The sequence below is a fragment of the Geotrypetes seraphini genome, chromosome 11, assembly GCF_902459505.1.
Source record: "Geotrypetes seraphini chromosome 11, aGeoSer1.1, whole genome shotgun sequence".
Classification (NCBI taxonomy): domain Eukaryota; kingdom Metazoa; phylum Chordata; class Amphibia; order Gymnophiona; family Dermophiidae; genus Geotrypetes; species Geotrypetes seraphini.
In genome coordinates, this window is record NC_047094.1 from 110,265,107 (window position 1) to 110,280,078 (window position 14,972).

The following is a 14,972-nucleotide window of genomic DNA, read 5'->3' on the forward strand; positions in this document are numbered from 1 at the left end:
CAGTGTTTTTCAACCTTTTTTGGGCAAAGGCACACTTGTTTCATGAAAAAAATCACGAGGCACACCACCATTAGAAAATGTTAAAAATTTAACTATATATAAAGTAATTCTCTTGAATAGGAATCAAATAAACACAAAGAAAGTATTTTATAATGCTGCCACCGCCAACAACACCGTTGAAAAACACTGTTCTAAGGGGTAACTGTTAATATTTGTAAGGAAAAATACATTCTGTTATAATCAATGGAACTATGAAAATTAAAGCCGCCTGGTCGCGGATACTGGTTGGGTCTTTCTAGAATTATTGCAAATATTCTAGAAAGTAATTGGTTAAAAAAGAAATTACTGCAGCGGAAACCAAGGGCTCCTTTTACGAAGGCGCGGTAGCGGGTTTAACGCGCGTAATACCGCCCGCTAAACCGCCGGCTGTGCTAGCCGCTACCGCCTCCTCTTGAGCAGGCGGTAGTTTTTAGGCTAGTGCGGGGGTTAGCGTGTGATGAAAAGTCACGCGCGCTGAAGCCGCTAACGCAGCTTCGTAAAAGGAGCCCCAAGTTATTTGCTATGCCAAGGCAAGGCTCTACGTTAGGGATCGTTTACCTGCGAAAAGGATCGTGTGTTGAAATCTTCTGCTTAATGTGCCGTGGCAGTTAAGAAAGCAAATAGAATCCTAGGAATTATTAGGAAAGGAATGGAAAACCAAAATGAGAATGTTATAATGCCTTTGTATTGCACCTGACCTGCCTGTGGCTCTTCAGGACATCCACAATAAATATGCACGAGAGAGCTTTGCATCTCAAGGAGGCAGTGCAAGCAAATCCATCCCGTACCCATTCATTGTGGATATCCTGAAAACCAGGCCTGCCTGTGTCTCTCGAGGACCGGTATTGCTATATATATAATAATAATAATAATAATAACTTTATTCTTATATACCGCCAACAATCTTGCGACTTCTAGGCGGTTTACAATAAAGAGAAACTGTACATACAGCGAATTACAGGGTATAGCAGTGTACATCTGATAATAGGAACCTTAATGATAATAACAACAGTTCGTATGCTGCAGGGCCTTGAAGTGCCATGCGGCTTACAAAGAATTAGAAAAATTCCATAAATTGATTGGGCTATTCATAGTTTGTGATTGGGGTTAACGGTTTACAAATTCAGTTTTGGGGATGATATTGCAAAGGGGCTATTGTCCTGGTTCATTACCTAGGTGTTTCGAGTACAGGTACGTTTTAGGTGTTTCCTAAATTCTCCATAGTCGTTTGTGTGAGTAATTAGTTTTTCTAAGTCTTTGCCCCATAAGGCTGCTTGATATGATAGAAGTTGTTGGTGGTATCTCTTATATTTGCATATATATATATATATATATATCGCTGCAGTTTCTGAGGAAAGATATTTTTCCAGATTGCCAAATGAACCTCCTCTAGACCGTGGTGCCGTGCCTTGGCTGGGACATGCTCTAGCATTTGGAAAAGACGCCGCCAAATTTCTGTCAAAAATGAAAGAAAAACATGGAGATATATTTACGGTGAGTACATGCTGAAGGTAAACCTACGCTGGGGTGAGTTTCTATTCCTTTCTCTGCCTCCTTCCAGTATGAGCCCATTTTTCTGTCATCCATGCACTTCATCCATCCTGTCTACAATTGGATACTATTAATAGTAATCATCATGGTGAACAGCCTAAATTAACACTGGGACTACTTTTGTAAAGAATTTGTATGACAAGACATCTTAAGAGACCCCTGATGCAGGCCAAGAGCCGAAACACTGGCAGGGTCGGGTCTTTTTAGTGAATAAAGAATCGGCTGCCCCAGTTCTATTGGCGTGTACACTCTTTGGTGGGCGTCGTTGACTTTTCTGTGTATTTTGATCCCTTTCTGTGTGCTTTACTTGTAAAGGCACATAAACGTCTTTATACGAATCAAAAGTTGGCCTTAGAATATTCAGGTGTTCATCCAACATGCCTGAATAGATCCGCTAGTTCTTTGCAGAAAGTTGTTTTTGGACCATCGTGCCAGAGGCTGACTCAGTGTTCAAGAACATGCCAAAGTCATTCATCTTAATCCTGAAAATATTCTTTTAACTATGATAAAGATCACTAGGCAAACATTGTTCCACTCACTTTCATCCACTGTTAAATCTTGAACATTAAGTCAGCTTCTTATATGATGGTCCAAAAACAGCTTTCAAAAGAGGACAATAATAATAATAATAATAATTTATTTCTTATATACCGCCAAAGCCGTAGAAGTTCGGGGCGGTTTACAATCAGCGAATGGGTACAATCAGAGAAAGGGTGCAGTCAGCAAATACAATTGGTGAATGGGAACAATCTGCAAAATAGATACAATTAATAGATGTAAGTAGGGGAGCTGGTACAATATAAGGGGTTAGGAGTAAGGTGAGCGGGAGGGAGGAGAAAGGAGATCTAGGGGGCAAGGGTACGGTAGGGGTCTTGGACTACAAAACGGTTAAATAGATTTGTTTTTATGGCAAATATATTTTTATTGAGCAATCAAGAAAACAACAGGGTAACACAACAAAATACAAAACCAGCTCAATAGAGTTTGAAATGTCCCCAAAAGACCCCCCCCAACCCCAACCAAAACAACCCCCCTCCCACCCCCATGCCCACTCCTGGGTCCTCCTCCCAAATACATAGTAGCAAAAATTTAGAAAAGAAAGGAAAACACCAAGCTAAACAAAAGGATAAGTACAACAAGAAGCATCAATTAAGTATCTGGCTACGAGCCAGAGGGGTCAAAGTAGTCCAAAAAGGTTCCCAAGTGATCTGGAAAAGGCGACCCTGGCGAGAAGACAAATCAGTCACATCCCGCCGCTCCCACATCAGAAGAGAAATCATGCGGCATCTCCAAAGGGAATAGTCCGGAGCTTCGGCCTCAATGCATTTCAGAGCAATCAGGATAGACCACTTTAGGAAAGTAGCAACTCCTTTGGAACGTGGAAAGTAATGAGGAACAGTCCCAAACAAGAGTAAAGGTGAGCTGCGAATGGAGACATGCCAGAGATTCTCCACAAAAGCAAATGTAGCAGTCCAAAAAAGCTGAACCTTAGGACAAGTCCAAAACATGTGTCTCAAGCTAGCTTCCGGAGCCTGGCAACGAAGGCAGGCTGCATTGAGACGGAAGTGAGATAAATAAGCCCTTTTAGGAGAAATATATAAACGAAAAATCAATTTAAAATGTTGCTCCCAAAAGGATAGATTTGTTTTTAATAATTTTCTGCAGTTTAAGTAGGATGAGGAGCGTGAGAAAATATTGCACAGCCAGTCATTTAGAATTAGATGACCTGCTTGGAAGACTAGAGTTCTGTTCAGGTGTCTTTTGTAACGGCAGGCTTTTAGAGTTGAATGGCTGAAGAGATGAGCTTTGCGAGTGGGTCTGGATGGACGATCCATGGTAAAGTGGGGGACCATGTATAAGGGGGCCAAACCATGGATGGATTTGTAGCATTACAAGAAGCTCATTAGTATTAAAATGAGCACAGTAGGGAATGCCCACCTTTTACTGTGGAAAATTTTCCGTCAGGTCTGGAGCTTTCAGTAGTAGTTTGTGCTTGTTTTATTTGGGTATGTGTCCCACGCTTAACATAGAAACATAGAAACATAGAAAAAGCGGCAGAAAAGGGATATAGCCCACCAAGTCTGCCCATTCCAAGTATCCCCCCCCCCCTGAATTTACTCCCTTAAAGATCCCACGTGAGTATCCCATTTTTTCTTAAAATCCGTCACGCTGCTGGCCGTTATCACCTGGAGTGGGAGTCTGTTCCAATGATCCACTACTCTTTCGGTGAAGAAGTACTTCCTGGAGTCGCCATGAAACTTCCCTCCCCTGATTTTCAGTGGATGCCCTCTGGTGGTCGAGGGTCCCATGAGCTACGTCCTGACTATAGTAGGGTTACCAGAGCTTTTCAAAACCCGGCACTGGCTGGACAGAATAAGGTGAGCCTGGGGGGGGGAGGGGGGGCGGGGCCATGGGTCCAAATTTTATGTCCGTAAAATCTGGTAACCCTAGACCAGGGTTGCCCAAGTCCGGTCCTCGAGATCTACTGACGGGCCAGGTTTTCAGGATATCCACAATGAATATGCATGAGAGAGAAATTTGCATCCCAAGAAGGCAGTGCAGGCAAATCTCTCTCATGCTTATTCATTGTGGATATCCTGAAAACCTGGCCTGTCAGTAGATCTCGAGGACCGGACTTGGGCAGCCCTGCCCTAGACTATAGTTGTGGGACACACACACACGCAAACACACCTGCATTCAGATAGGGAGTGACACTAAAAACAAACAAACCACTTACCAAAGTCTGTTCCTAGTTGGTTTTTCGGTGTCAGGTCAAAAGCGCGCCGGAACAAAGGCGCGCGCAGACAATTGAGCGCAGTGCGGAGGTGTGCGCCGCAGAAAATTACTGTTTTTACGGCTCCGACGGGGGTGTGTGTGTGGGGGAACCCCCCCACTTTACTTAATAGAGATCGTGCCGCGTTGTGGGGGTGTGGGGGTTGTAACTCCCCACATTTTACTGAAAACTTCACTTTTTCCCTATTTTTAGGGAAAAAGTTAAGTTTACAGTAAAATGTGGAGGGTTACAACCCCCCAAACCCCCCACAACGCGGCACGATCTATATTAAGTAAAGTGGGGGGGCTCCCCAAACCCCCCCCTGTCGGAGCCCCTAAAAACTGTAATTTTCTTCGGCGCGCGCCTCTGTCATGCGCTCAGTTGTCGGCGCGCGCCTTTGTCTTTTGCGGGGTTGTCTATGAACCGGTTTTTCATTGGTCAACATTGCTGGTGTTTTATCCCCTTCCCCTTTTTTTATTGGGGGGGGGGGGGCTTGAGAGCTCCAGTAATCACAGCCCAATACTGTACTGGGCCTGCACACAAGAATTGTTCCTACCGCTCAGCTCTTGTGCGCAGACTGCGAGGGAGAGGAGAGAGTTTTGTTTTTCAGCAGAAAATGCACCTGGCGTTTTTGACTGAAACCCAAATCTGAATTTCGAGTCGGTTTCAGTGCCGAATCTGAACCCACAATTTGGTCAGCCTCTAATTTAGGTGCCATCATATAAAGTACCACATAGTTGGAATATTGACATTTACATATGCAGGGGCCCAAATTTATTTATTTATGCTAATATTCTGGTCATTTTTTTTATTTATACCATTTTAACCTATGTGGTGTACATCCAGGTAGTCAAGCATTTTTCCCTATCTGTCCCAGCAGGCTCACACTCTACCTGGGGCAATGGGGGATTAAGTGACTTGCCCAGGGTCACAAGGAGCAGCATGGGATTTGAACCCACAACCTCAGGATGCTAAGGCTGTAGCTCTAACCAGTGCACCACACACTCCCCCGTTTGTGCATGTGATTTTGCCCAATTCTTGTCACTTTCTAGAATTAAACTTCTAACAGCAGTAGCTGAAGACATGAATTTTACCTTTGAATTTACAGGTGCAGGCTGCTGGAAAGTTTGTCACCGTCCTATTAGACCCTCATTCCTACGACGCAGTAGTTTGGGAATCGAATAACAAACTGGATTTCAACAAATATGCCTGTCTTCTAATGGAACGAATGTTCGATGTTAGGCTGCCCGACTATGACCCTGCGACAGAGAAAGCTATGATGAAATTGTAAGTGTTGATAATGAAAACTCCTAAATGGGAGACAGAGTCTTTGAATGGATTTGTTTTGCTTGTACCGTGACAGTAAGATTTCAGTCTTTCAGATTTACTGGTAGTGCTCAAATTAGTGCTTGCTTTGTGCCAAATACATAATCTAATCTAATCTAAACCTTAACCCTTTCAGGACCAAGGGACATATTTGTCCCATAACTTTAAAATCCTATAAATTTTGATTGGGATAGTCTACAGTTCTAAATTTGATATGTACGGATTCCATATGATACTGCCTTTATGTAAACAAACTGGTTCCGACATTCATTCATTAGCGTCGTTACCAGATTGATGAGAAGATTCACTTGCCACACTGTCCATAAGCCAGAAGTGTGATTTTTTTTTTAAAAAAAATAATGATATTTCACAAAAAAAAATCAATTTTTTGGCATCTGCAAGCCCTTTTTACCATAAAAATGTCGTCAAAACCACAAAAATTGGCCTACGATCCTTATGGTTCTGAAAGGGTTAAGTTTATATACCGCATCATCTCCATGAGAATGGAGCTCGACACGGTTTACAAGAACTTAAAATAGTGGGTAGAGAAGAAGAAAAAGGATGACATGAACTTATGTGTAGAAGGGGGGAGAGAAAGGGGGGAAGGATAGAGCTACAATTTGCTGAAAAGCCAGGTTTTCAGTTGTTTGCGGAATAACTGAAGGGAGCTCAGGTTCCGCAGCGGGGTGGTGAGGTCGTTCCAAAGACCTGTGATTTTGAAGAGAAGGGATTTTCCCAGTTTGCCTGAATAGTGGATGCCGCGTGGAGAGGCTACATAACCTAATAGCGAATTTCTAGACCACATTACCCTTAGTTTAATGCGGTTAATAAAAGATTATGCTTGGGAAAATACAAGAATAATGTGATATACAGAAATTTAGTTAACCAAGAATTTGGGAAAAAAAAAAGTCTTCTGGAGAAAGAGGGCAGACAATGGATGGAAGGACGAGAGTGACGAGAAGATGAGGAAAGCAGAAACCAGAGACAACAAAGAGAGAGAGAGAAAATTTGATTTCTTTATTTTTTTGCTTTAGGACAGGGGTAGGCAATTCCGGTCCTCGAGAGCCGGAGCCAGGTCAGGTTTTCAGGATATCCACAAAAAATATGCATGAGATAGATTTGCATCTCAAGGAGGCAGTGAATGCAAATCCATCTCATACATATTCATGGTGGATATCCTGTAAACCTGACCTGGCTCCGGCTCTTGAGGTCCGGAATTGCCTACCCCTGCTTTAGGATAAAGTAGTATTGTAGCTGTGTTGATAAACATTTATAAATAGGAAGTGGAAATAAGGTGATCCTTTTATTGGAGCAATTTTAATACATTGTTGACTAACTTTTAGAGACCAAACCCCATTTCCTGATCTGAGGAAGGAGCTTTTGGCCTCTGAAAGCTAATTGAAAAAAATAAAATGGTATTATCTGATCTTATTTTTCCATTTTTGTTTTATTGTTATTTGTTAATTTGTAAAGTGTCTTATTTTTCAGTTTTTTTCAATTTACACCTGCTATCTTTATATTTTGCACAGTATTAGGGGACATGTGCCATTGTTTCTGTGGTGTTGCATTGTATGCAGTGTGGCTTCTTGGTTGTTCAGTTTAGCTTTTGACTACATGTTTCTATTTTTAGTTTGTGATTATTTATTCCATACTGGGCAAGGGTGTTTCTGTGTTCTGTGTGTATGAAGGGCATGGTTTTCTGCTAGCATTGATCTATATTAATCTGGCTTGTTTAGTTTTACAGTGGGTGTATTAATATTTCACTGCTCATTGCAGTGTGTAAGATGCTGCCTTTTCCTAGGTACACTCTTGTTGTGTGAGTTGTAGATTATCACAAAAAAAATCATGTTTTTCAAATAGAGGAGGAGGGTATTAAAAAATGATCAGTCCCGGGTGTCACATATGCTAGGTACGCCACTGGGCTCATCAATGAAGTTTTACCATTAGTTGGGTGCTCAGTTCCTTCTCCTGGGTGTGACTGCTTTTCTTTCTGAGCTTGCTTATCTGCAGAGACTGGTTCTTCTGCCGTCTAGCATGTTTCACAAGTTTCAAGTTTATTTATAGCTTGACATACCGACCATCACAAGTATCTGGTCGATTTACAATAATAAATATTTAAAATAACTTAAAAAATAAATTGAAATAAAAAAATAGGGGAATTGAGGCCAGGACAAGGACAAAATTAAGACAGGTTAGAAATGAGAGGCGCAGGAGGAGGAGAGTGATTTTAATTACATTATGTAAATAAAAATAATATGAAGGAAAGAGGGAGAGGATAAAACAGGAGGAAAAAGGGGATATCGCTTCCTGAAATCGTTTCTCTCTTTATTAGTTTTTATTTTCCCTTTATTGGGTTCTTAATTGCAATTTTGATATGCTTCCTGTGATGTGATTTCCCCCCTCCCCCCATCTCGCTCCCAGTTTGGATTGTACTTTCAGTTTAAGAACCATTACTTGGTGTAAATACAAATCCTTTTTGGATAGGACTCGTGTGTCAAGCAAGTAAACAGCAGTCTTGGTTAGGCAACTACATTAATGGAGCTAGGCTGACCTACGGTGCCTTTAGAAAATAAATTAAAACAGCATTGTTTGATAGATTTATCTCCTAATCTCCTAATCAGAAATTATACTAAATCTTTTTATTTATTTTTGATATCAAATACAAAGTGCAAACACATGAACATTCAAGTAACGTACCATATTGTACTCTTCCAACAATAAAATATAAAACTGTTTTATCCCCCCTCCCCCTAACCTCTCCCCCCCACCTGGATATGTATAATATTTATTCATGAAACAAAGGGAAATAATAGTAGTAATAATAACGATAATAGTTCATATTCATATCTTACAATATTTTGTTAATGGGCCCCAAATTTCCTTAAATTTACTAAGATGTCCCAACTGTAAAGAATTAATATTTTCAAACTTATAAATCTGGCATAGGGATTCCCACCAGAAACTATAATTTAAGTTATCCCAACTTTTCCAGTTTTTCATTATCAATTGCATGGCTACTCCTGTCATGATGAGGAGCCAATTTTTTTGATTTGCATTAATTGTTTTTTTTGGGTAATAAAATTGTTCCAAATAGTACCATATCATATGATAATGCTAGTTACACTAAATCTAACAATTTTTATTATGTCTATTCTTGAGTAATATGTTGTACTTTTATAATTTTATCATTTATAATTTGCATATTGTAATTCGCTGATTGTCCTGCTCTCTTCCGCCTAGAAGCCATCTGATTATGGCGGTATAGAAGAATAAAGTTATGTTATGTAGATAATTTAACAGCTGTTAATGGCATTATTTTTTTCTCATATGTTGTGTAAAGTGATATGGTAGCCCTGTTGGTTCACTTATAAAGATAATAAATAGAAACAAAACATAACATATTTAAAATGATATTTATGGCTTCAAATGAGTTTTAAGTGCAGTTGACAGACGTTTCAGAAAACGGGGAGTCTGAGATGTTGATAGATCATGACTGTTTTTCATTCATGAAGTTTCCCTTAAATGTTGCTCTAGACCAGTGATTCCCAACCCTGTCCTGGAGGAACACCAGGCCAATCGGGTTTTCAGGCTAGCCCTAATGAATATGCATGAGAGAGATTTGCATATGATGGAAGTGATAGGCATGCAAATTTGCTTCATGCATATTCATTAGGGCTAGCCTGAAAACCCAATTGGCCTGGTGTTCCTCCAGGACAGGGTTGGGAACCACTGCTCTAGACATGAAACCTCTCATAGTCCCAATGGCATAGTAAGGGGGGGGGGGCTGCCTGGATGCTGTCTTGATGAGGCATTGGCACCCATCCTCTTCTCCACCCCCCCTCACTCCTTCCTTACTCCCCCTGCCGCGCATATGCCCCCCTTCCCTTCCTTCACACCTCTTTAATTTTCGTGGCGCAAGCAGTATCACGAACATGCTGCCCGCATCGGTGTCGGCTCTCTCTGACATCACTTCCTTGTCCTGTGCCTAGGAAGTGACATCGGAGGAAGAGCCAACAGGACACATGCGGCAAGTTCGTGATGCTACTCACGCTGGGAAAATTAGAGGGGGAAGGGAAGGGAGAGGCGCCACCCCCCCAGGCGCCACTCATACTTTCTATGCCACTACCTAGTCCAGTGGTCTCAAACTCAAACCTTTGCTTGGCCAGATTTTGGATTTGTAGGTCCTTGGAGGGCCACAGAAAAAAATAGTTAATGTCTTATTAAAGAAATGAGAATTTTGCATGAGGTAAAACTCTTTATGGTTTATAAATCTTCCCCTCCCCCCCTCTGAAGGCCTGCATGTTCCCCCCCCCCTTCTTTGCAGCATCCTCCAGCTTCTCCCCCTGGCCTCCCAGTCTTAGTTTCAGCTAATTACCGCAGCCTGCAGAGAGGATCACCGGTGCTGTAACATTCCTTGCAGGCTGCCTTCGGCCTCCGCAGCACGTTCCCTCTGCCGCGGTCCCGCCCCTCCTCTGACATCAGGGGCAGGATCGCGGCAGAGGGACTGTGCTGCTGAGGATGACGGCAGCCTGTAAGGATCACTACAGCACCGGCGAGCCTCTCTGTAGGCTGCGGTAATTATCTGAAGGTAAGAGCAGGAGACCAGGAGGGGAAGCTGGAGGATGCTGCAAAGAGCAGAGAGAACTAGTACAGACCATGGGCTGCAAAATAGTACCTGGTGGGCCGCATGTGGCCCCCGGGCCGCAAGTTTGAGACCACTGACCTAGTCCCATGGCTTGTCCAACCCTCTTAATAGTAAATCAGTTCTATTCTAACTGGACAGCCTCCTGCAACAATGAATGTATTTATTCTCCATAATATGATGTAACTACGTATTTCCTCTCTTGCAACAGTGTATCCTTCCTCTACAATGTGATGTAATTATTTCTCCATTTCACTGCATGGGCCTCTTATCTTGTAAATCACCTTGAACCTGTACTGGATAAGTGCGATTCAGAAATTCAGATTAGATTAGATTAGACAGTAAATGACAACTGAGAGAAATTTAAAATGGTCCAGACTAGGGTTGCCAGATTTTCCAATTGGAACATCCGGACCCCTAGACCTGCCCCTGGCCTGCCCATATCCTGCCCTAGTGATGCCCCCCTCCCCTCCCCACTGCCCGTTCTTGTCAGACAGGGAGGAAGTCTGCGGATGCCAGACGTCTGGTAACCCTAGTCCAGACAAAAGTAAGAGCAGAGGCATGTTCGAGGAGATAAATATATAGAATACTAATCGTATACAATTTCTGAGAGCATGTGCTGGATGTAACACTGGTGACATGGTAGGAACCCTCTCCTTCTCCCCCGTCTTGATTATTTCAAACCTAATAATGTTAAAATGCACCACAGCAGTTTTCTCTGCCCGTAATATTAAAGTCTAGAGTCCAAAAGAAAGTGTCAGTGTTCATGTTTCTCTGTGAGCAGAGGGGAGGTAATTGTTTCTAGCTCTATCCAATCGGTACACCATTGGAGGACAATCCTACGCTGACATTTGAGGGCAGGACAAATGTGCGCCATCGCTTATGAGGCCTTCCATTTTATGCTGGGGGGGGAAACCTCCTGACCACACTTAGAACTGCTCGCAGTCCTGTTGGGGGGAACCCCCAGTACACTGAAAACTCCCGTTGTTTTCGCCGTTTGGGAGTTTTCTGTGTATTCATTGGGGAAATCCTGAACACCCTCGATTGTGGCCCTCGAGGAGGGACTTTGACACCCCTGGTTTAGATGCTCTCTGTATGAACCTTTTGGGTGGACATATGTGACTGAGGCTGTTGACTGTCTTTTTGTTTTGGGGGATGTTACAGTTCTTTCCTTCATCCTGTGTATCTGTTACACACACGCACGCACATATGCACAGACACGTGGAGATAAATTCTCAAGGTGCTGTTGCCCAGGGAGTCCCAATTGAACAGTAAACCCTGAGATGAAGGAGGAAACTGCTGAGCCAAAATGGAAATTATATATCATCTTTAACAGCCAAGTATACTACGAAAACAATGGCTATCGTGCCTTGTTAGCTTCTAGTCAATCTAGTGACCTATTCACAAAACTGATGTGAAGATTTGAGGGCAATTTTCAAATTGTTTTGCCCAGGTAACTAAACAAAAGGCTGGTTTTATTTATTATATGTCCCTAAGCAAATAACATCTCTGGAATATGATATGGTATTGGCACTGGTTGTAGTGTCCGTCTACACAGATGGCTTCATTAGTTTGTGGTAACTTTAGAACACTGTTACTAGTTATAAAGAAAAGTAAGCAGTTATGGATTTAAATTTAAAGTAAAACCTTGGTTTGCGAGCATAATTCGTTCCAGAAGCATGCTTGTAATCCAAAGCACTCTTATATCAAAGTGAATTTCCCCATAGGAAATAATGGAAACTGAGACGATTCGTTCCACAACCCAAAAACTTTAATACAAAATACTATTCGTACTCGTATTGCAAGACCTCACTCGTATAGAACAGTCACTACACTCCCGCAGCGTCGGAGAGAGAGAAGAACCGTTGGCTCAGTTGTGATGATGTCACGCGTGTATACTGTATGTACTTGTATTGCAAGACCTCACTCGTATAGAACAGTCACTACACTCCCGCAGCGTCGGGGAGAGAGAGAAGAACCATTGGCTCAGTTGTGATGATGTCACGCGTGTATACTGTATGTACTTGTATTGCAAGACCTCACTCGTATAGAACAGTCACTACACTCCCGCAGCGTCGGGGAGAGAGAGAAGAACCATTGGCTCAGTTGTGATGATGTCACGCGTGTATACTGTATGTACTTGTATTGCAAGACCTCACTCGTATAGAACAGTCACTACACTCCCGCAGCGTCGGGGAGAGAGAGAAGAACCATTGGCTCAGTTGTGATGATGTCACGCGTGTATACTGTATGTACTTGTATTGCAAGACCTCACTTGTATAGAACAGTCACTACACTCCTGCAGCGTCAGAGAGAGAAGATCCATCGTCTCAGTTGTGATGTGTGTATACTGTATGTACTCGTATTGCAAGACTTTGCTTGTATATCAAGTTAAAATGTAATCAAATGTTTTGCTTGTCTTGCAAAACACTTGCAAACCAAGTTACTTGCAATCCAAGGTTTTACTGTATATAGTAGTGAAAAATAAAAAGCACACTTTATTAATCATAAACGTCTGGGATCAGGGATGCTGTATGACTGGAAATGTACCAGGGATAACTCTCTTTTCTCTGTCCTCAGGCATCTGCAAAACAAGAGCCTTCACATGCTTACAAAGGCAATGTTCTCCAATCTGAATACCATTTTACTCCATGACAGAGAAAAATTGAGCCCAGAATGGAAAGAAGAAGGATTGTTTGCCTTTGGTTACAGTGTGATGATGAGGTAGGGAAGGCCGGGGGTGGGGGTGGGGAGGTCTTAACTGTGATTCTGAAGATTAAAACAAGTTTGTAATTCAGGAAAGGTCATACAGTGTTGTGCACAATAAAAAAAGAGCTTGTAGGGGTTTTTTATTTCTTTTCTTCTTTGTCCTCTTTTTTTTTTTTACTCCTTTTTTAATCTTGATCCAGTAAGCAAACTAAAATATCGGCTCCACCAGTACATCCCACCCCGATTCCAGTTCTCAACAGCAAAAACTGTGCCAAACTCAACGGATCTTTATTTTCTGAAGCAGAATGCAAATTATTACATACCTTGACATCAATGGCTTTCAAAGTTGTATTATCTTTTTGGAAATCTCTTCATCAAGCCACTGAAATACAGTGCAGCAGTGTGGAAATATTATGCTCTGTATGCAAGTGTACATATATTTCACGTCTGCTCATAAGCTATTCAGTTCATTATCAATGCTGTGGTTTTTCTGCAGCCCTTATGCAACCGTAGAAACTATCGGATTTCCCTAAAATTAGACATGCCCTAGTTGGATAAACCCCCGAAGCCCCTCCCGAATGTCCCCAACACTCAATTTGCCAGTGACAGCGCTTTCACCTCCCCCCCCCAATGTGCAGCATCTTTCCTCCCTTATCACCCATCTCCATGCACAACATCTTTCCATCCCTCCTTCCCATCCTGCACAGCAGAACCCTGACGACCCTCCCACCGTGAGGCTGACGCACCTCCGTTCCAAACAGCAGTGGGGCAGCACTGAACAGGCTGCTTTGCGGCCTTACCTGTTGGGACCTTCCCTCTGCTGCATCACTGAGCTGCAGGCTCTTTCTCGGTGGCATCTAGAGAATGACACGGGGACAAATTTTTCCTCGTCCCCGTGGGAACTCATTTTCCTGTCCCAACCCAGCGAGTTCTTTTCCTGTCCCTGCCCCATCACCGCAAGCTCCGTCCTCATCTGCACAAGCTTCAAACACTTTAAAATCATAAGTAGCAACATTCTAGAGCTCAGACTGTGATGTCATAATGCCTCATTCCACCAATGCCTAAGCTCGGTCCTCATCTGCACAAGCCCCAAACACTTTAAAATCCTAAGAAGCAACATTCTAGAGCTCAGATTGTGATGTCATAATGCCTCATTCCACCAATGCCTAAGCTCCATCCTCATCTGCACAAGCCTCAAACACTTTAAAATCATAAGTATTTGAGGCTTGTATGGTTAAGGCAGAGTTTACAGGAATAGGGTAGAGACAGGGACAGGGAAATTTGAGTTCTTGCGGGGAAGGGGACAAATTTGTCCCCGTGTCATTCTCTGGTTGCATCTTCTGCCAGGTCACCCATACTGAAACAACCTGCTGCACTGACGGTACTGGCTGTTGAGCAATCGCTACTGGTGCACTCTTTTTGAGAGAAGCTCGATGAATTATTTCACAGGGAGAATGCTACTGTTTTTAGGTTCCATTGCATGTGTCTCCTACACTCAACTCCCTTGTTACCAGCTCATCCTGCTCGTACTACTGTGAGGCACCAAGGTACCGATAACACTGATCCATTGGAGCATTAAAATACTGCTCAGGGATCTTCTATGAGGCGTCATGATTCTATTTCTCGATGCAGATCTTTATCCAGGCATGGTTCTTCACATTAAAGTTCTACTTCTTCTCAACAGTGCTTTCCTTCGAGACTTAGAGCTGCTGATTTGGGCCGTAAGTCCTCTTCTTTTGTGAAGCATTTCAGACCAAGCCATCAGAGTTCTTCCTCTACTCGACCTCCTCTTTTGAAGAGACATCAGGAACTTCATCGATCCACTTCTGCCTCTTCATTGGATTGGTACTGAAAATGTCGCAGAACTTTTTTCTAGACATTTTTTTCTCAGAGGTTTTCTCAGATTCGAAGTCTGACTTGGAGTGTTGGTTT

The 14,972-nt window shown here is 42.6% G+C and overlaps 1 protein-coding gene across 1 annotated transcript in view; it reads left to right on the plus strand.

Moving 5' to 3' along the window:
- The window catches only part of PTGIS (prostaglandin I2 synthase), a 40,518-nt gene that overhangs the window by 5,454 nt on the left and 20,092 nt on the right, over positions 1 to 14,972 (plus strand). Inside the window, exons 2-4 of the mRNA XM_033963275.1 lie at positions 1,410 to 1,533; positions 5,472 to 5,650; positions 12,912 to 13,055. Of these exons, the coding sequence (XP_033819166.1) occupies positions 1,410 to 1,533; positions 5,472 to 5,650; positions 12,912 to 13,055 (447 nt within the window). The remainder of the gene's footprint in view (positions 1 to 1,409; positions 1,534 to 5,471; positions 5,651 to 12,911; positions 13,056 to 14,972) is intronic.